General features: G+C 45.7%; 1 protein-coding gene across 1 annotated transcript in view; it reads right to left on the reverse strand.

Moving 5' to 3' along the window:
- The window catches only part of cabp4 (calcium binding protein 4), a 51,532-nt gene that overhangs the window by 630 nt on the left and 29,929 nt on the right, over window positions 1-20,973 (reverse strand). The window contains exon 6 of the mRNA XM_056280506.1: window positions 4,368-4,515. Within this exon, the coding sequence (XP_056136481.1) occupies window positions 4,368-4,515 (148 nt within the window). The remainder of the gene's footprint in view (window positions 1-4,367; window positions 4,516-20,973) is intronic.

Raw genomic sequence — 20,973 nt, forward strand, 5'->3', positions numbered from 1 at the left:
CAGTTTGTCACTGACTGTTATTCAGGCTACAGTACCAGCTCTCGCTTTTGCACTGTTATGGTTGGGCAAAGCAATACCCTGCTTAATCAAGGAGAAATGGCTTACAAATAAGTAGGGGCAATATTTTGCCAAAATTTAGGAAAATTTGAACAGGGTTAATGACACCATTGACAATGGAGGGGGGGGGCACTGGGGACAAATCCCTGCACATTTTGAAATTATGCATTTTGGCCCTCAACCCTCACACTCCTACACTGTCACCTCAGTGTTAACATGTTTTATACAGTTTTATTGCAAAGTATGGGCATTACTTAGCTTATTGCAAAGTATGGACATCACTTAGCGACTGTTCTGGCTTTATCAACCAAGTTATGTTAAAAAAAACACACAGAAAAGTTATGTTTATAAGTGCAGTAGATCCATGCAATCTATTGCACTTTTGGTTTTGGAGCATTATTTAGGGCAGATTTTCATTAACAGACATTTTTTTCCTTGACCTAGCACAGCAGCTTAATTTGCTGTTCTTTTTTGGATTCCCATCCAGAAGGAAAAGGAGGAAAGATCATGATTGGCTTACCCACTTTAAGTTATAAAGCATTTCTCAAAAGACTGGTGTTGCTTACCATCACTGCAAGTGTCTTTATGGAGCACTTGCAGAGATCAGCAGCTTTCTTAAATTGTTGACTTTTTCTCTGAATGATATAAATACCTTTCGATTGGACCTTTGGTGTTTTTATTTTTATGTTCTATGATAGATTGATGTTTTTATTGTCTAGATTAGCTGTTGATTCCCTTAAAATTCATGGCCTATGCCAAATACCAGTCCCTTTATGTATCAGAATGATGAACAGTAGTTCACGGCTGCAATTGTATAAGTTAATTTTTTTTTATCCAGGAAGGATTTACCGACTCGCGATGTTGCCCCTGCCCCGTCACACCAAATTTGCACCCCGATGCATGTCTTAAGAGACGATGAGTACTTTCTGTCTCCATGCATAATTTTTATTTTTATTTTTTAAACTTAACAATTAACACAGCTACTGGTATGTCCCATCAATCAAAATATCACAATTGCACCTACAGAAGGCTTCAGGCAGTAAATCAAGTCCATTCAATTAAGCAGATCTTCAATTTTCCAGTCTCTGTGAGATTGCTCTGAAATCGACATCCTTGGATATAAATGTGAAGTCAGTGATTAACTGAAAAACCTGACCAAATTTCGGCCCAGATATGCAACTATAGACCAGTCTCCAACTTTTCTTTTGTAGCTAAGCAATGTGTTGCCTTTATCTTCAACAGCAGTCTCTTTTAACCATTTCAATCAGTGTTTCAATATTTTAAATCTACTGACATGATGCTCATAAAAGTGACAAATGATCTTCTTCTTGCCGTGGAGTCTGATTCCACCTCAGTGTTCTTGGTACTTGATCTTAGTACAGCCTTTGATACAACTGACCATGGCATACTAATAGATTGCCTTGAATACTGCAAAGGCATTTCTGCAAAGGCTTTTTATCTAAAGATTTCTTTATGTGAGATAATCTTCTTTTTGTGAGAGAGCACGTGTCCTACATGATGATGTTACCTCTGAATACCTCTGTGGAGACCTTTGGTGTTCAACAGGGTGCAGTTCTTGACCCTTTGTTATTCTCTTTATCTGTGTGATAACTGCAATATTATTCGCAGTTGTGCAATCAATTTCCATTGTTATGAATATGACACTCATTTGGATATACCTGTAAATTCAAACGATCGATTCCAATTTAGAAATTTAGAGGCATGCTTGGATGTCGTCTAACTTCCTCCTCCTTAACAGGCAAAACAGAGATGCTGTTTGTTGGCTCATTAAGACACAGGCATCAGTTTGAGTGAGTAACATTAAATTGATAATAGTGGGATTTCCAGAGTAAGCTAAAAGTCTTGGTGTCCAAGTATTTTTTTTGAGATACACAGCGAAATCACTAAGACCTTTTTCTACCTCAGAACTGCTCAAAGCCAATCTATCCTATTAATCACCAATGCTGAGACCTTATTCACGTGGTTGTTTCATCCAGAATAGATTATAGTAGTGTCTTTTTCTCTGGCCTGCTACATACTTGAATCAAGAAACCTTCAGATGACACAGAATGCCATTGCTAGAATCTTGACAAAAACTGGAACGTTTGACCATATTACAACCATCCCAGCCTCACTTCATGCCCTTTAAAGAACTATTGCCAGGTAGAGAGAGCAGGTCGTCAGGTAACTGAGGGTTGTTGGTTCGATCTTCCGCTCCTCCTGGCATGACAACTAACCCTTAACTGCTCTAACTGCTCCCGATGAGCTGGTGCATGCTTGCATAGTTGACACTGCCATCAGTGTATGAGTATGCGTGAATGAAAATGTGAGGCCTTAATTGCAAAACCCTTTGGAAAAGAAGCACAATATAAATGCAGTCCATTTACCATATAAAGTACTACATGGGCTTTCTCTCTCATATCTATTGGACCCAATACGTCTTATGTACCACCTCTAAGGATGGAGGTTGTTGTCCATTGTCATTTACTGTATCTACCTGTATTTAGGTTAATCCCTTTTACACCATAACTGTGATTTAAGGCACAAACAAAAAGTTGACTTGACTGACGACTTCATTCCAGATTAACATAAGAAACATTATCCTTTCAGGTAGCCTTGTAACTATTTTCTTGCAACAAAAAAAAGACATATTAGGAGACACCATCACATTCTTTTATAGATTCTTCTGATCTCTCTGTGATGCGTGAGATTAAGCTTGACCTTGTGATGGTCCTTGACGTTCAGACCGATCCCTTTGCTGTTCCAGTGGCTCCATTTGGATGCCTGCAGCCAGGCACATTGTTCGGTATTCAGCCCATGTACCTTAAACTTGATGAACAAGCTTGTGGTGTAGCCTGAGGGGTTAATTGAAGATAATATGCTGCACCTGCTTATTGATCTCTTCAGCGACTGACATGCCCATTCATGTGTTTCCAATAATTTTGATTGATGGGATTGATGAGGCATGACAAACCGAATTAGAAATTAAGAGTTTACAGGATCATACCTACAACAATGCCCTGTGAGTGCTGCAGCCTTTGATTAAACTGACGTGTTTGCAGGAGGGATGGCACATGTGAGTGTCCTTGCATGTGTGGGCTATGTTTACGTGTATGTGTGTGCACCAGAGAAGGCATTACCACTCAATCAGGATTTCATTCCCTCTTCACATGTCCTTGCAGTGTTTGCTTGCATGTATGGTGTCACATGTAGCTTGACATTTCTGCAGCGTCCGCCAACCAATGGTGTGGGTTCTTTGTGTGAGGTGGGACGGTTGCTTGGACGTGAGGTGATTGTCTTAATGCACTTCTGATTAGATTGGAACCTCCTCTCAAGTAACCCCCCCCCCCCTTCTCCACCTTGTCTTCTTTCCATCGCCCATTTCCTTTAGAACATTTTCTCGTTTTCCTTTAATTCACAACCCCCCTCTCCAACTAGATTTACTGACCTCTCGGTGCCTTTTCTTGTCCACTCTTTTCTCAGCCTGTCCACTCCTCGCTACCCTTTGACAAGACCTGTTTGCTTTATTCTCTCACCTCCCCCTCTGTCCTTATCCCTTATCCAGCCCTTGAGCACATTTATGTCCATTCATGTCCAACGTTCTCATACCTTCAATCATTTCTCACTTCTCGTTCATCTTTCTTGTTTTCAACTTTTCTCCTTCCCCCCTTTTCTCCCCAATTGTATCCGGCCAATTATCCCACTCTTTCGAGTCATCCTGCAGACTACCACCAGGTACCAGCCGTTTCTTTTCACCTGACAGTGAGGAGTTTCGCCAGGGGGACGTAGCGCGTGGGAGGATCACGCTATTCCCCCCACGAACAGGCGCCCCGACCGATCAGAGGAGGCGCTACTGCAGCGACACCCTCTTCCCACCCGCAGACACGGTCAATTGTGTCTGTAGGGACGCCCGGCCAAGCCGGAGGTTAACATGAGGATTCGAACCGGCGATCCCCCTTGTTGGTAGGTAACGGAATAGACCGCCACGCCACCCGAAACCCTTTGTTTTAAACTTTTCTTAATTCATGTCTGACGTTATTGTCACCAATTATGCTGACTGTTGTTTTTATGGTCTGCAAACTACTCTGGAACAGTTTTGGAAAGCGAAATACGAAATTTCCCTATGTGCATTCCTTGCATGCTATCACCTCTTCTCACATGTCTTTCTTCACCCTGCGTCACTCCTCCTTACCTCACACTTTGCTGCTTGACGGTGTCCATCGCCTCCTCCTCTACACCTGTCACTAATGGTCCTCTCTACAACACAACTCACCATATATTGCACACCACATCATCCCTCCTCTGCTCACCATCAAAGTCGATGTTTCCATCTTTGTTGAGGTCAATGTCACCAAGGATCTCCTCCAGCTCACCTTTCTTCAACTTCTCCCCCAGGAGATTCTTCATGGCTTCCTTTAGCTCGTCCAATGTGATCTTCCCATCACCATCGCAGTCAAACTTTGTTCAGCATGTTGGTTTGATGGACGGATTGGAAGGAGGAGGAGGTGTGAAGGCCATAGGCCGGAGAGGGGGCAAAGGGTGGGAGGTAATAAGGTAATAATTGTGGGGACATCGAATGGAGATGGAGGAAAGAGAGAACGGGGGGAGAAAGAATGGAGCAGGACAAAAAAGAGGAGGGTGAGCAGTGACAGAAGAGGTAAAGGAGGGATGGACGAACATCTTCAAAGCATACTTTAAGCAAGTGTGGGCAGATTGAATACGATTAAGATGAAGACTGAATGGAAGGAAACGGGGAGGGGGCATCATGACGAGATGCAGATGTTAGCAGATATTTTTATCCAAAGCCAGAGAGTCTGCAAGAAGCAGCTATTTTTGTAAAATCAACTGATTATAATTCTGTTGATTGATTAATTGTTTTAGTAATTTAACAAGTAAAAATACCAAACATCTGTTGGTAAGAGACTCACAAATTTTCAGATTTGGTTGCCTTCCTCCGATTCATATCTTATGAAATAAATATTTCAGGGAAAGGGATGTCGTGGGGGGGGGGGGGCGTGTGAACTTGACATGCGAGACCTTGCTCATTAACATTGATGAACATGAATCAGTCACACACACACAGCTATTCTAGTTCTATACTGCATGCATGATCTCAGTGCAATACATTTTTGACAAGTAGAATAATACTGCATCATTATGCACACAGTGTCAGCCATGACCTTTTGCTATTATAGTCTTTCAAATGGGAAAAAAATCAGCTGTAAAACTATTGGTTTTACATCATTAAGTCAGCTCAGCTGTCACTTTATTTTGGCTGTAGTTGAAGTATGACAGCGTGTTACAGTTCAACATTTCAGGTCTATCGCCTACATTTCATTCAGATTTTAGATGATTTTTCAGACCAGTCATTACACATGGCGTACAGCCACAGTCACATGCATATAGCTATTCACATCTCAGGAAGTGCTGACAAATTTATTCAGTGATCCTTGCAGTGAGTAATGAAACTGTTCCTTCTTTTTATGTTTTTCCTTCTCTCCGCACAGCGATGCAATATCAAAAATGGAAAAAAAAGAACCTGAATAATTTGTTAGAGTTTTTTTTTCTCATGTGACCTTGGCTATGCATAATGGAATTGACACACATGAATTTCATTTTAGAAGCATGTTGAGTCAAGAACAGTCATAAAAGTATTATATATTGGGGGGGGGGGAGCCCTGCAGGGTTTCGGACCAGGCAGACCAGACCCTGTGTGGTCGCACACCTCGCATTGCCCATGTGACGGTTCTGTTCAGGGGGGTTTTGGCTGCTGGTCAGACACTGCTTTGGGCTCTGGAAACTTGTGATAGAGATTTGACACTGTTTTGGGGCATTTTGCTGACTAAGTGAGTAAGTTATCAACTGAAAAATTAATATATAAATCAACAATAGATCACCAATACTGATGCAAGTAATAACGCTTTCCAGAGTATCTGGACAGTATCACAGGCATGCTTAGAGACCTGGAAAAATAAATTTTTTCAGGCATTTCATGAATGAAATAAGTGAGTCTGCAGCCCAGATGGAGGATGAAAATTCATTACAGCATTCTGGGGCCAAATGCATGCAAATATACAGATTTAATTGCGTTTAGGGAGCATACCATGCCAATGTCAAATTGCTGAAGATATCTGGGATCATCAGTATTGAATTTGAACGCCAAGTTTCAGTTAATTAAAGCTGCAACATGTTTAGGCAGAGTACTATAATTTCGGAGAACAGTACAGGGCTGCAAATGTAGCTGGACCCATTGACAAGATTTTGACATTAAAGCTACCATTCTGAAGATTTGCATGCAAACAAATGTCCCTTTTCCTACATGAATGTGAATACATGACGTCATGAATGCATTTGTACTTGTTGATATGACTGGTTAATGTCAAGTAGGAAAAATGATACAGGGCAAAGCATTTTACAGCGTCAAAATGCTGCAGAGTTGAGCATGCAGTGGCGAAATTGCTGCAGGGTTACAGTTGTTGTGGCTGACAATGTTGTGGTTCAGCCCCCTGCTCGGCCCTCTGGCTCCTGCGTAAGGTCACGAAGCACATCTCCATCATCTGTCTCTGAAACACAAGGCACGTCTCCGCTCTCTCATAGTGCGTCGCGTAGACACGATCAACAACAACGCACCTGTCTACAATCTACAACCACCACACCTACGAGTGATCCGCTTATCTCCAAGCCAGAGCCCTAGAAAGAGAGAGTTGCGTCAACTCTGTAGACGTCAATGGGCCAATTATTTAACAGCAATGGCGGATCATGGGAGCCCCGGATAGTTCCAAACAGTGCGCATAGAGTATGTGTCGCGTTGGAATATACACTCACCGGCCACTTTATTAGGCACACCTGTCCAACTGCTCGTTAACACAAATTTCTAATCAGCCAATCACATGGCAGCAGCCCAATGCATTTAGGCATGTAGACATGGTCAAGACGATCTGCTGCAGTTCAAACCGAGCATCAGAATGGGGAAGAAAGGTGATTTAAGTGACTTTGAACGTGGCATGGTTGTTGGTGCCAGACGGGCTGGTCTGAGTATTTCAGAAACTGCTGATCTACAGGGATTTTCACGCACAACCATCTCTAGGGTTTACAGAGAATGGTCCGAAAAAGAGAAAATATCCAGTGAGCGGCAGTTCTGTGGGCGAAAATGCCTTGTTGATGCCAGAGGTCAGAGGAGAATGGCCAGACTGGTTCGAGCTGACAGAAAGGCAACAGTAACTCAAATAACCACTCATTACAACCGAGGTATGCAGAAGAGCATCTCTGAACGCACAACATGTCGAACCTTGAGGCAGATGGGCTACAGCAGCAGAAGACCACACCGGGTGCCACACCTGTCAGCTAAGAACAGGAAACTGAGGCTACAATTCGCACAGGCTCACCAAAATTGGACAATAGAAGATTGAAAAAACGTTGCCTGGTCTGATGAGTCTCGATTTCCACTGCGACATTCGGATGGTAGGGTCAGAATTTGGCGTCAACAACATGAAAGCATGAATCCATCCTGCCTTGTATCAATGGTTCAGGCTGGTGGTGGTGGTGTAATGGTGTGGGGGATATTTTCTTGGCACACTTTGGGCCCCTTAGTACCAATTGAGCATCGTGTCAACGCCACAGCCTACCTGAGTATTGTTGCTGACCATGTCCATCCCTTTATGACCACAGTGTTCCCATCTTCTGATGGCTACTTCCAGCAGGATAACGCGCCATGTCATAAAGCTCGAATCATCTCAGACTGGTTTCCTGAACATGACAATGAGTTCACTGTACTCAAATGGCCTCCACAGTCACCAGATCTCAATCCAATAGAGCACCTTTGGGATGTGGTGGACCGGGAGATTCGCATCATGGATGTGCAGCCAACAAATCTGCAGCAACTGCGTGATGCTATCATGTCAATATGGACCAAACTCTCTGAGGAATGTTTCCAGTACCTTGTTGAATCTATGCCACAAAGGATTAAGGCAGTTCTGAAGGCAAAAGGGGCTCCAACCCGGTACTAGCAAGGTGTACCTAATGAAGGGGCCAGTGAGTGTATCTATATCTATATATAAATGTAAAAATCTGAAAAATTGGTTAGTAGTTATCAGAAATCGCGGCTAAGCAGTTAATTTAAATGACCCGCCTGTAATATTCTCTAGAATATAATAGCCCGTTTGGCTATAAGGTTGATGTGATACAAGCACTCCTATTGGCTGTTAAGTTAGCTGCAAGCTGATTGGGCCATCTGACGCACAGGACGCAGGGGAACCATATAATCGTCAGTCTATGTTTAGCACTCAGACGAGTCACTACTGCGGACCTAGCTACTGTATGATTGTAACCGTCACCATTGAAATAAAGACACTGAACTATAAAGTAATCGTCGGATCCCTCCATATAGACAGAAAGTCAGACATGGTGTCAGAGTAAAAGCGTGATAAGGAGAAGAAAGAAGAAACAGAAAAGTCAGAATGGACGTCGCTGGAGTTCCTGCACCCCGCATGGACTGGGAAGCTAGCAGTCTGCCCGAAGCATGGCGCAAGTTTAAACTGCACGTCGAGTTATGTTTTCTGGACCTTTAAACAGGAAATCGGAGGAAGAAAAATGCAGCTACCTACTGATTTGGGTAGGAGAAAATGGACGGGACATTTACAATACATGGACGCTCTCAGAAGCAGAAGGAAAGTTGTTGGAAACATACTAAGGTCGTTTTGACCGGTATTGTAACGTGCATGGATAAGAAGACACGCTGGCCGCTGGCTGGCGAGTCTGACCCTTTAGTTTAGCGGTTAGCGATGTCTCCCGCGGTGCGGGCGATACGGGTTCGCGTCCCGGCCGCGGCAGTTCCTGTGGTTGCCCCCCGAATTCGCTACATTCGGCCGCGGCAGTTCCTGTGGTTGCGTTGTCCCCCCCAATTCGCTACATTGGTGTCAGAAGTGGGATAGAGCGACCGTAAGGCCATCGGAAGCGTATGCGCCCTGAGGCGTGAAGGAGCTGATATGCTTAAGCGCGGGGACGCGCTTCCCGAAGGAAGGGGGTAGTGTAACGTGCATGGATAAGAAGACACGCTGGCCGCTGGCTGGCGGGTCTGACCCTTTAGTCTAGCGGTTAGCGATGTCTCCCGCGGTGCGGGCGATACGGGTTCGCGTCCCGGCCGCGGCAGTTCCTGTGGTTGCCCCCCGAATTCGCTACAGTGTGTAAAACCCAAAGCAAATGTGAACTTCGCGCGCTATAAGTTCCATGGAAGGGCACAGGCAGCTAGCGAGCCTTTCGAACAGTTTGTGACTGATTTGAGACTGCTTGTGAAGGACTGTAATTATAGAGAGAGTGAAGAGGAGATCAGAGACTGTATTGTTTTAGGAGTTCATTCACCGAGAATGAGAGAGAAACTACTGAACATCGGTTCCGAGCTAACATTGGAAAAAGCAATAGACATTGCTAGGTCTCATGAACTATCAAAAGCACAGCTCAAAACCATTGCTAGCACCAGCACGGGCACGCGCGAACAGGCTGTGCATGCAATCGGTCGGAATGCAACAAAGAAGAAGCACTGGAAAAGGCGTGAGGACGACACAAAAGGGCGCGCAGCGTCAGACAATGCCTCAGCAAAAGGCAAGCAATGCAAAAGCTGCAGCAAATGGAACCATTTCGCTAAAGTGTGTCTCTCCAGACAAGGAAAAGGCGTACACATTGTGGAGGAAAATGAGTCTGACAGATGCTCAGACAATGAAGAACTGTTCATCGACGCATTGACACAAGGTAAAGACAGTAAAAATATGGATCAAGTTTTCGTTGATATGCAAGTAGGTCCAAACAAAAACACAGTCAGTTTTAAAGTAGACACTGGGTCCTCAGCTAATGTCATTCCCACACAAGCTTTCAGAAGACTGGGAATACAGAGTGCATTGCAGCCCTCCACTCGCCCACTATATGGCTATGGTGGTGAGCGGCTCGTCGTTCAAGGTAAATGTGACCTGAAATGCCAGTACAAAGGCACCCAGTCAATGTTGAAGTTCTACGTTGTTGACACACAGGCACCACCTGTGCTAGGATTAAAAGCATACCTAGACTTTGGACTGGTCAAGCTCATACTGTCTGTATCCAACACACCCGAGGTGTCACTCATTGAGGAGTTCTCAGATGTTTTCAAAGGAATAGGACTGTTTCCTGGTGAATGCATAATCCACGTTGACCCCAATGTAACACCTGTGGTCCACCCACCGAGGCGCGTTCCAGTAGCCTTACGCGACCGTCTCAAAGAGGAGCTACAGAACATGGAGAAGCAACAGATTATTGTGAAAGTCACAGAACCGACTGAATGGGTCAACTCAATGGTGGCAGCAGAAAAGCCACGCACAGGAAAGCTCAGAGTGTGCCTCGACCCGAAGGACCTGAACAAGGCTGTGAAACGACCTCATTATCCTCTACCTACCCTCGACGACATCACCTCCAAACTGGCAGGGGCCTGCTATTTCAGTGTCATGGATGCTCGCTCAGGGTACTGGGCGATAAAACTCGCAGAAGAGTCGTCCAAGTTGACAACATTCAACACGTTGTTCGGAAGATACCGTTTCCTTCGTCTATCCTTTGGGTTGATCTCCGCCCAGGACGAGTTTCAACGGAAGGTTGATGAGACCTACGAAGGTCTACAAGGAGTCACAGCCATAGCGGATGATGTCCTCGTATATGGAAAGAGCAAGGAGGTGCACGACAGCAACCTCCGAGCCATGTTGCAGCGCTCCAGAGAGCGAGGAGTGAAACTCAACCCGGAGAAGAGCACGATCTGCGCCACCGAGGTCAGCTATTTCGGGCATCGCATCACAAAGGATGGAGTCAAGCCTGACCCAGCCAAGATTGCAGCTGTGAGAGACATGGAGCCACCCAAGGACAAGGGTGAGTTGGAGACAATCCTCGGTATGGTTAACTATCTGTCCAAGTTTGCCCCGATGCTCTCAGACGTCAACGCACCCATGCGTCACCTGCTGAAGGAGTCAAGTGAATTCAGATGGGATGCGCAGCATGACGAAGCTTTCAGGAAGATGAAAGAAGTGATCACACGCAAACCAGGACCAGTCTTAGCCTACTATGACCCTGGTAAAGAGCTCAGACTACAAGTTGGCGCATCGAAGTACAGACTAGCTGCAGTCCTGCTACAGGAAGAAAAGCCCATCGGATATGCTTCCAAATCGCTAAATGACAGTGAAGTCAATTACGCACAAATAGAGAAAGAGCTATATACTATTCTGTTCGGATGCAAGCGTTTTCATCAATACATCTATGGTCGTCATGTCATCGTGGAGAGTGACCACAAACCGCTTGAGTCCATTATGAGAAAACCACTCGCAGCAGCGCCTCCGAGACTACAGCGGATGATCCTCCAGCTACAGCGGTATGACTTCACCATCGTGCACAGACCAGGCAAGGAGATCCCCATGGCAGACACGCTGTCCCACAAGTCGCTCACAGACCAAGACGACAGCCTCAGAGAATGCATGGACATGCAGGTACATACAGTGTACAGTGGCCTGCCAGTCAGTGACACGAAACTGACAGAAATCAGAGCTGCGACTGCCGCAGACACACAGCTCACAATCCTGAGAGAGACAATCAGAGAAGGATGGCCTGAGGAGAGGAGAAGATGCCCTCAGAGAGTTGCAGAATACTGGAACCACCGAGATGAACTGTCAGAGATGAATAACATTTTGTTTAAAGGCGAGAAAATCATCATACTTATCTCGCTCCACGCAGAGATGTTATCCTGGATACACACAGGACACAGGGGCATGGAGAAATGCAAGCAGAGGGCCTGTGACATAGTGTTCTGGCCTAGGATGAACAAGCAGATCGAGGAGATGGTTGGACAGTGCCCCACCTGTCTCACCTACAGACCGTCAAACACTAAAGAGCACATGATCAGCCACAAGATCCCAGACAGGCCATGGCAAGTAGTCGCTACTGACCTGTTCACCTGGAATCATGACAATTACATCGTCACAGTGGACTATTACAGCAGATACTTCGAACTCGACAAGCTACACAGCACAACATCCTCAGCTGTGATACGCAAGCTGAAGGCAACCTTCGCCAGACACGGCGTACCTGAGACTGTTATTTCGGATAATGGACCTCAGTACTCAAGTATGGAGTTTGAGACCTTCGCGAAGACTTGGGAGTTCACCCACACAACTACCAGTCCACATTATCCCCAAAGTAACGGCCTCGCCGAAAAGGCAGTACAGATCGCCAAGTTGCTGATGGAAAAGGCCAAGGCTGACCAGAGAGACCCTACCTGAGTCTGCTTGAGTATCGGAACACACCTGTCGACAGCTTCAGATCACCAGCCCAGCTGCTCATGAGTCGTCGTCTACGCTCAATTCTACCCAACACACACCAGCAGCTTCAGCCCAAGTTCGTCAGTCACAGAGACATGCACGCCAGGAGAGTCCAACGTCAGCTGCAGCAGAAAAGGTACTACAACAGGTCAGCGAAGCCGATGTCACAGCTGCACGAAGGACAACACATCAGACTCCAGGAGCATGGCTGTTGGAAACCAGCCGTTGTCATCCAGCCAGCGGATACCAACAGATCCTACCACGTCCGCACAGCTGAAGGACAGGAGTACAGACGAAACAGACGTCACCTCCTGGACACAAAAGAAACACACACTGACACTCACACCAACACAGGCACTGACGAGAACTACGGTCAACTCACAATTCACAACACACCACACGTCTCACATGCAGCGGCTGAGACAGCCTCAGAGACTGTCCCTACCAGACAAGGTATGGACGAGCAGTGAAGCCCAGAGAGGTTCTGGACATGTAATGTACAAGGGTGTAGGCCAGCGGTCGGGAACCTATGGCTCGCGAGCCATATATGGCTCTTCCGGTGACGGCATATGGCTCCCAGACAATTTTGAGTTGAAAAAAAAAAATCCGTTTGGAACTGATTTTAAAATACTTGTGATATTTCTTAATAATACTGTGTCATTTTAAAGTAAACAGAAATTCGTTTTGAAGATAAATTTCACGGGTCACGGGTCACCCGTGGGTTGGGTCGGGAACCAATGGCTCGTGAGCATGTCCGGGTCATTGTAAAGGTGAAGAAATCAATTTTATCAGATAGCCAACTACACTGCTCAAAAAAATAAAGGGAACACCTAAAAACACAATATAGACCTCGATGAATGAAATATTTCAGCTGAAAATCTTTATTTATTAGACAGAGGAATGTGTTTACAGCAAAATAACCTAAGAATGATCAATGGAAATCAAAATCATTAGCCCATTAAGGTCTGGATTCAGAATCATACTTAAAATCAAAGTGGAAAATGAGAACATAGGCTGATCCAACTTCTGTGGAAATTCTTCAAGACGATTCAAAATGAGGCTCAGTAGTGTGTGTGGCCTCCATGTGCCTGTATGCACTCCCTACAACGTCTGGGCATGCTCCTGATGAGACGACGGATGGTCTCCTGAGGGATCTCCTCCCAGACCTGGATCAGAGCATCGGTCAACTTCTGGACAGTCTGTGGTGCGACATCGCGTTGGCGGATGGTACGAGACATGATGTCCCAGAGGTGCTCGATTGGATTCAGGTCTGGGGAACGTGCAGGCCAGTCCATAGCATCAATCCCCTCGACATACAGGAACTGCTGACACACTCTGGCCACATGAGGACGAGCATTGTCATGCATGAGCAGGAACCCAGGGCCCACTGCACCAGCATATGGTCTGACAGTGGGTCTGAGGATCTCATCCCGGTACCTAATGGCAGTCATGGTACCTCTGGCTAGCACGTAGAGGTCTGTGCGGCCCTCCAAGGATATGCCTCCCCAGACCATCGCTGACCCACCGCCAAACCGGTCATGCTGGAGGATATTGCAGGCAGCAGAACGTTCTCCACAGCGTCTCCAGACTCTCTCACGTCTGTCACATGTGTTCAGTGTGAACCTGCTCTCATCTGTGAAGAGCACAGGGCGCCAATGGCGAATCTGCCAACCAAGATGTTCTCTGGCAAAGGTCAATCAGGCTGCACGGTGTTGGGCTGTGAGCACAGGCCCCAATTGTGGACGTCGGGCCCTCATACCATCCTCATGCATTCTGTTTCTCACTGTTTGAGCAGAAACCTGCACATTAGTGGCCTGTTGAAGGTCGTTTTGTAGGGCTCCGGCAGTGCTCCTCCTGTTCCTCCTTGCACAAAGGACCAGATAGCAGTCCTGCTGCGGGGTTGTTGTCCTCCTGCGGCCCCCTCCACGTCTCCTGGTGTACTGGCCTGTCTCCTGGTACCTCCTCCATGCTCTGGACACTGTGCTGGGAGACACATCAAATCTTCTTGCCACAGCACGCATTGATGTGCCATCCTAGATGAGCTGCACTACCTGAGCAACTTCTGTAGGTTGCAGATACCGCCTCATGCCACCTCTAGTGGTGAGGGCACTAGCAAAATGAAAAACTAACCAAAGATCGGCCAGAAAAGATGAGGACAGGCAAATGGTCTGTGGCCACCACCTGCAAATCCATTGCTTTTATAGGGGTTGTCTTGCAAATTGTCTAATTTCCACCTGGTGGAAATTAGACAATTTACCAACAGGTGAAATTGATTCACAAATCAGTGTTGCTTCCTAACTGGACAGGTTGATATCTCAAAAGTGTGATTGACTTGGAGCTACATTGCATTGATTATGTGTTCCCTTTATTTTTTTGAGCAGTGTAGTTTATCCGCTTCAACCCTTGTAACGGAAAAGATGGCGAAAAGAAAAAAAGACGATTACCGTGCATTCCAGGCTGCGTGGACAGAGGAATTTGCATTTGTGGAGAGAGCAGGACCTGCGGTATGTCTAATATGCAATGATAAAATTGCATCGATGAAACGGTCAAATATAAAGCGGCACTTCGATATGCACCATGCTTCATTTGCATGGAAATATCCAGCGGGGGATAGCAGGAGAGTGCAGACGAGTCAGCAGCAACTACGTGTGTGGACCAAGCAAGGTGACGGGAATTCCGCTAGCTTTGCGGGGGCTTTGGCAATAGTAAGGAATGGAAAGTCATTCACAGATGGCGAGTATGCCAAAACATTCATGCTTGATGTGGCCAATGAACTGTTTGATGACTTCCCAAATAAAGACAAGATAATCAAACGAATAAAAGACATGCCCCTGTCAGCAAGAACTGTGCACGATCGTAGCATCATGATGGCAAATCAAGTCGAGGAAACACAAATTAAGGACATAAACGCCGGGACATACTTTTCTCTCGCGTTAGATGAGTCAACAGACGTTAGCCATCTATCTCAGTGCAGTATCATTGCCAGGTATGCTGCAGGTGACAAACTGCGTGAGGAAAGCTTGGCTGTTTTGCCAATGAAAGGGACAACAAGAGGAGAGGATTTATTCACGTCTTTCATGGAGTTTGCTAAAGAAAAAAAACTACCGATGGATAAACTTAATTCTGTCTGTACTGATGGTGCACCCTGTATGTTGGGGAAGAACAAAGGATTTGTAGCGCTTCTCCGTGAACATGAAAAGAGAGCCATCCTAATAGTCCATGGGCCAGAGCCCAAAATTTCCTATTTCGGTACACTCAAGGGGGCAAAACTTACTTATAATTTTTGAAAGGATCCATGTCTGTAGATGATATTTTGGTATGATAACCATTCCTGAGTGGCAGCTGTATCACAGTTATCAGCTCATGAAGTTAACCACCCCCTAAAGTAAATTGCATTTTAGACGCTGGTGCATATCCTGGTTTAGCCTCATGGTCAGGACATTATTCAATGTTCTATAATATTGTCTTTGGTATCCTTTTAAAGGGGACCTTCTTAGCTTTCATTCAAGCCCTGTTGTGGATATTTCTCACAAATATAGAGGTCACTTGAGCTCTTCAACCCGTCAATAACACACATCTTTCTGCAATGTTCGCCTAAACTATATACTTCCTTTTAGCCCTGTGGCATCTAGGAATATCAGGGACACAAAACACAAAAACTGGAATACTCACAGGACTGTAAAGATTCAGGAAATGTATAATATACCCATACTATTTCATTGTGTGAGGTGATTGTGAACCTTAAATTAGAAGGGCATTATTACTAAGAAACTAACTAGAACAAAGCCAGTTAGTCCATGGGTCAGACCAGATATCGATATCACCCAAGGTGACACAACTTCACTGGTGCCATTTTATTTGGTACACTAACAGAAGTAAAATAATACATGATAACCTTTCCAAATGAGCAGCTATTTCATTTTTCTTTCAGGAAACCTGTTTCTGTGCCTCTCAGGATTGTGTATTTGCCTAGATTTTTACAAATATAGCATTTCAACACCCCTTGTACTGATTAGCCTAGCTTAAACTCTGGGACAGTTCTTAGTTGGCCAACAACCAAGGATAACCAGTACTGTGTACTTCCATTCATTGTGCTAAGCTAGGCTAACGTGCAGCCAGATAGCTTTCTACTAAACACATATAGAGGAAACTGGTATCTATCTTCTTGTCTCACTCTGGAGAAGATTGTAAGCTAATTTCCCATAATGTTAGCATGTTCTTTTAATGTATATGTTAATATGATTAGTTAAAGTGGCTACGAGGAACTTTCATCTTGTGTTGATTTTAGCGGCCTCATGTGGACAAAATACAGCTGTTGCATAGCAACTAGGTAATGTATCTATTTGTGGCTATGTAAGATAAATAATGGTAATATGACGCTGGTGAAGCAAAGTAAACTTTGTTTTAGTAGTGTTCATACACCTAAGTTACATGTATTTGTTTGTATGTGGCAGGTGAAAACTGACTGAATATGGCCACTGGTGAACAAGCAAGTTTTTACCCAATACCAAAGCGCCCACGGGTGGAGTGCATTATCCACTGTTCTGATGATACAGATAAGCTGGTTTCACTACAAAGTGTCGACTCATGGAGAACTCTGCTCAGGGCAGCTCAGATACGAAATCATGCACCAGTTTTGAAACTGGCAAAAGACATTCCTGAGGGACAGATTCCAGCAATCTACTACCACAGAAAGTGTCGCAGTATCTTCACTATGAAGCAAATTCTTGATGGCCTCCTTGCAAAAGAAAAGAAAAGTTGTGTCTCTGCTGAAGAGAAACAATCTAAGAGAGTAGCTCGACATGCTCCAAGTACATCTAGGACTTATGATGCAGAGTGCATATTTTGTCAGAAAAACAGCAAATATTCCAAGAGACAGAATACGAGAGAAGTACTGGTGCAGTGTCGAGAACTGCGAGCTGATGCAAAGATCAGGAGTGCAGCCACAAAGAAAAGGGACAGCAGAATCCTTGCCATTGTGAGTAGAGACCTTGTAGCAGCTGAAGGGCACTACCACAGGTCATGCTATAGACTTTACACCAAAGAAGAGGTTTCCAAAGGAGAGGTTGCCAGCAATGAAGATGATGATGCTGTAGCCCAGTATGAAGCTGCTGTGAATAAGGCATACAATGAGCTGTTCCTCTTCATCAGGATGGAGCTTTTTGGCAATCCTCAAGTGATGACAATGACTGATCTCTCTTCTAGACTGGTAGCTTCAATGAACTCCCAAGGCATTGCCCAAGTCAAGGAATCAACCAAGAAGCACATAAGGCGAAACCTGGAGAGTGAGTTTGCTGGAGCCTTGCAGATATTCCCTGATGAGAAAGGAAAATTCCTCCTCTATCCCGATAACTTGTCCATGAGGGAACTTGTCAAAGAAAATCAGTCTCTCAAAAGGGAGCTGCAGACCCTGAAAAGTGTCAGTGCACAAGATGTTATAGCCAAAGCAGCCATCAAATTGAGAGCAGACATTAAAAGTCAAGATGTTCCTCAAACCAGGCCGCCTGAAGTCAACCCAGAAGCAGAATGTCCTACCATTCCAGAGTCGCTCATTATCTTCCTGTACTCTCTACTCACAGGCTCAAATGATCCTGATCATGCATCCCAGAGAGTGCAGTGCCTTCTGCAGTCATTTGGCCATGACATAGTATATGCAGTGACATGTGGAAATACCAAGCCTTCCAAGCACATTGTTCTGCCATTCAGTGTCAAATCGTTGACAGGAAATGTAGAGTCGATAAACATCCTCAACCGACTTGGTCACAGTGTGTCCTATTCACAGATGGAAGAGATCAACACTGCCCTGTGTCTCCAGAAACTCTCATCATCAGGGAGTGGCATTGCCCTTCCAGCTAACATCCATCCTGGCATATTCACAACTTTAGCCTGGGACAATATCGACCGTCTTGAAGAAACTGTCAGTGGTGAGGGAACATCTCACAGAGTCAATGGGATTGCTGTGCAAGCAAAGCCAGTCAACCCACTTCCTGTCCAACCCATGCCCACTGTTCCCAAAACAAAGAAGAGAAGCATTGATGGACCCCCACCAATGTTACCAACTTACAATGCTGGACAACGGGTAGGGCCACCACAAAGCAAAAAGTCAGATGCCGATACTGCAGCCAATACTAAGCTTGCCAGAGAGAAAAACCTTCTTTGGGTCCTAGCACGCATGTCACAACAAGAAGAACAGTCAGTCAGCAGCTGGACAGGCTTCAACATCCTGACTCGAGGAGAGATGACGGTCATCCCCGACAATATAGGCTATCTGCCTACCATCAATGCTCCAGCGACACAAATGTCCACTGTCAACGAGGTGCTTAACCAGTCACTGAGCATCATGCAGTGCTTAGGCCTGAGGAAGATTGTCTGTGTCTTTGACCAAGCCCTGTATGCGAAGGCTGTCGAGATCACATGGAAACACCATGACAAGTTCCATGATATCATCGTTAGGCTTGGGGTATTCCACACCATCTGCACACTGCTGGCAATAATAGGAAAGCGTTTCCAAGATGCTGGACTCAAAGACCTCTGCATTGAGTCTGGCATGATTGCAGAAGGCTCAATTGCTGGTGTTATGGATGGCCGCAAGTACAATAGGGCAGTGCGACTACACAAGCTCCTGTATGAGGCTCTCATGCGACTGACCTTGAATGGTTTCCTGTCCTGGTTGGAAGAAACTCACAGGAATGACATGGTTCACCTGAATGAGACACTGAAGACCATTGACAGCCTTGGGAAAGAAGTCTCACAACATGCTTTGAAGGAGGTCCTCGAGAACAGCTCTTGTACACGCATCATGGATCTATTTGAAGTCTACCGTGAGTTCCTTAGAGGTGGAAACGGCAGCCTCTCGAACTTCTGGATGTCCTATTTGGACATGGTTGAAGTCTTGTTGGGGCTCATCCGAGCATCCAGAGAGCGAGACTGGATGCTACACTTGGCTAGCATTCGAGCAATGATCCCATGGTGCTTTGCTTATGACAGGATGAATTATGCACGCTACCTCCCCTACTACTACGCCCAGATGTCTGAGCTGCCCATCACACACCCAGATGTGTACACAGAATTCATGGAAGGAGGCTTCTCAGTCCAACTGGGCTCCACCAATCCCTTTGGCCGAATCCCTGTTGACCAAGCTTTAGAAGAAACGGTGAACAAAGACACCCAAACAGCTGGAGGGACAAAGGGATTCAGCTTGAAGCCAGGAGCTGTGACCAAATATTATCTCACAGCTGAGTATAGAAGCATGTACCTCAGACAGCTGAGAGACCTGACAGGTCAAGGCAGGTGCAAATGGTCTCATCCAGATCTACAGAGTCCAAGGATCAAGAGAGATGAAGCAGATGTCCAGTCTCTCATGGACCTTATGGAGAATAACTGGCTCAATCCTATGTCCCCTGATGAGATTGATTTGGTTAGCCTCTCCACTGGCAACATGGCTCCACCTGATGTGACCATAGATCTCTTGAGAGCTCTTGAGAAAGGAGAAGAGGCCTACCAAGCATTCCAGCAAACAAGGTTAGATGCAGACCCACCACCTGTGAAATTCCACGACAAGATGACCAAGCAAAGTCTGAAAACATTCTCCAATGTCAGCGCAAAACAAGCTCATGGAAAGAAAGCACAGGATGTGGTTCTGAAGGCAGATAGAAACCTTTTCAGTCACATGATCCTGGTGGCTGAAAGCAGGAAGGTGAATCTGAAGGATGTCCTTGCCTACCCATTGGGCCCACTACCATGGGCACTGGCAAATGCTGATGGGTCCTTACGAAAAACAAACAAGGCTGCACTTGCCAGAGAGCTTGAAAAGAATGTATCTCCTGCAGAAGACATCCCAATCCCATCTACTTCCATCATTGATGGGATGAGCCTGGTCCAAAAAATGAATGGCAACAACAAAACCTTTGCACAGGTGGCAGAGTCAGCCTTGACCCAGGTCCTCCATGAGGGAGCACAGAGTGGGAGGATTGATGTTGTTTTTGATGTCTATCACCAGACTTCGATCAAAGATGCTGAACGACTGAACCGGGGTGGAGACATCACTCTCCAGTACAAGAATCTTGCAGGGGGACACCACGTCCAGCAGTGGAGAAAATTTCTGTGCAGTTCCTCCAACAAGACCAGTCTCATCAAGTTTCTGGTGGAAGAGTGGAAACTCCCACGATACAGAGCTATGCTGCATGGCAAGGTGTTGTACATGACCTGTGAGGAAACCTGCTACAAGTTGACAGAAGATGGGTGTGAGGAAGCAGCAGAACTGCACTCCACACATGATGAAGCTGACACCCGTCTGCTCCTGCATGCATTGCATGCAGCAAATGCGGGCTCAAAGTCAGTTATCATCACAGCTGAGGACACTGATGTCATGGTGCTTTGTCTTGGCTTCCAGAAGGACATCACCTGTCCCATCTACCAGAAGTGTGGGACTCAGAACCGCACACGGTTTGTCGACATCACCAAACTGGCAAGTTCACTTGGAGACAGCATCTGTGACAGCCTAATTGGCTTACATGCCTTCACAGGCTGCGACACTGTCAGTGCATTCGCTGGTCGAGGGAAGCTGAATGCCCTGAAGATAGTGAGAAAGCACACTTCC

The sequence above is a fragment of the Lampris incognitus genome, chromosome 5, assembly GCF_029633865.1.
Source record: "Lampris incognitus isolate fLamInc1 chromosome 5, fLamInc1.hap2, whole genome shotgun sequence".
Taxonomy (NCBI): domain Eukaryota; kingdom Metazoa; phylum Chordata; class Actinopteri; order Lampriformes; family Lampridae; genus Lampris; species Lampris incognitus.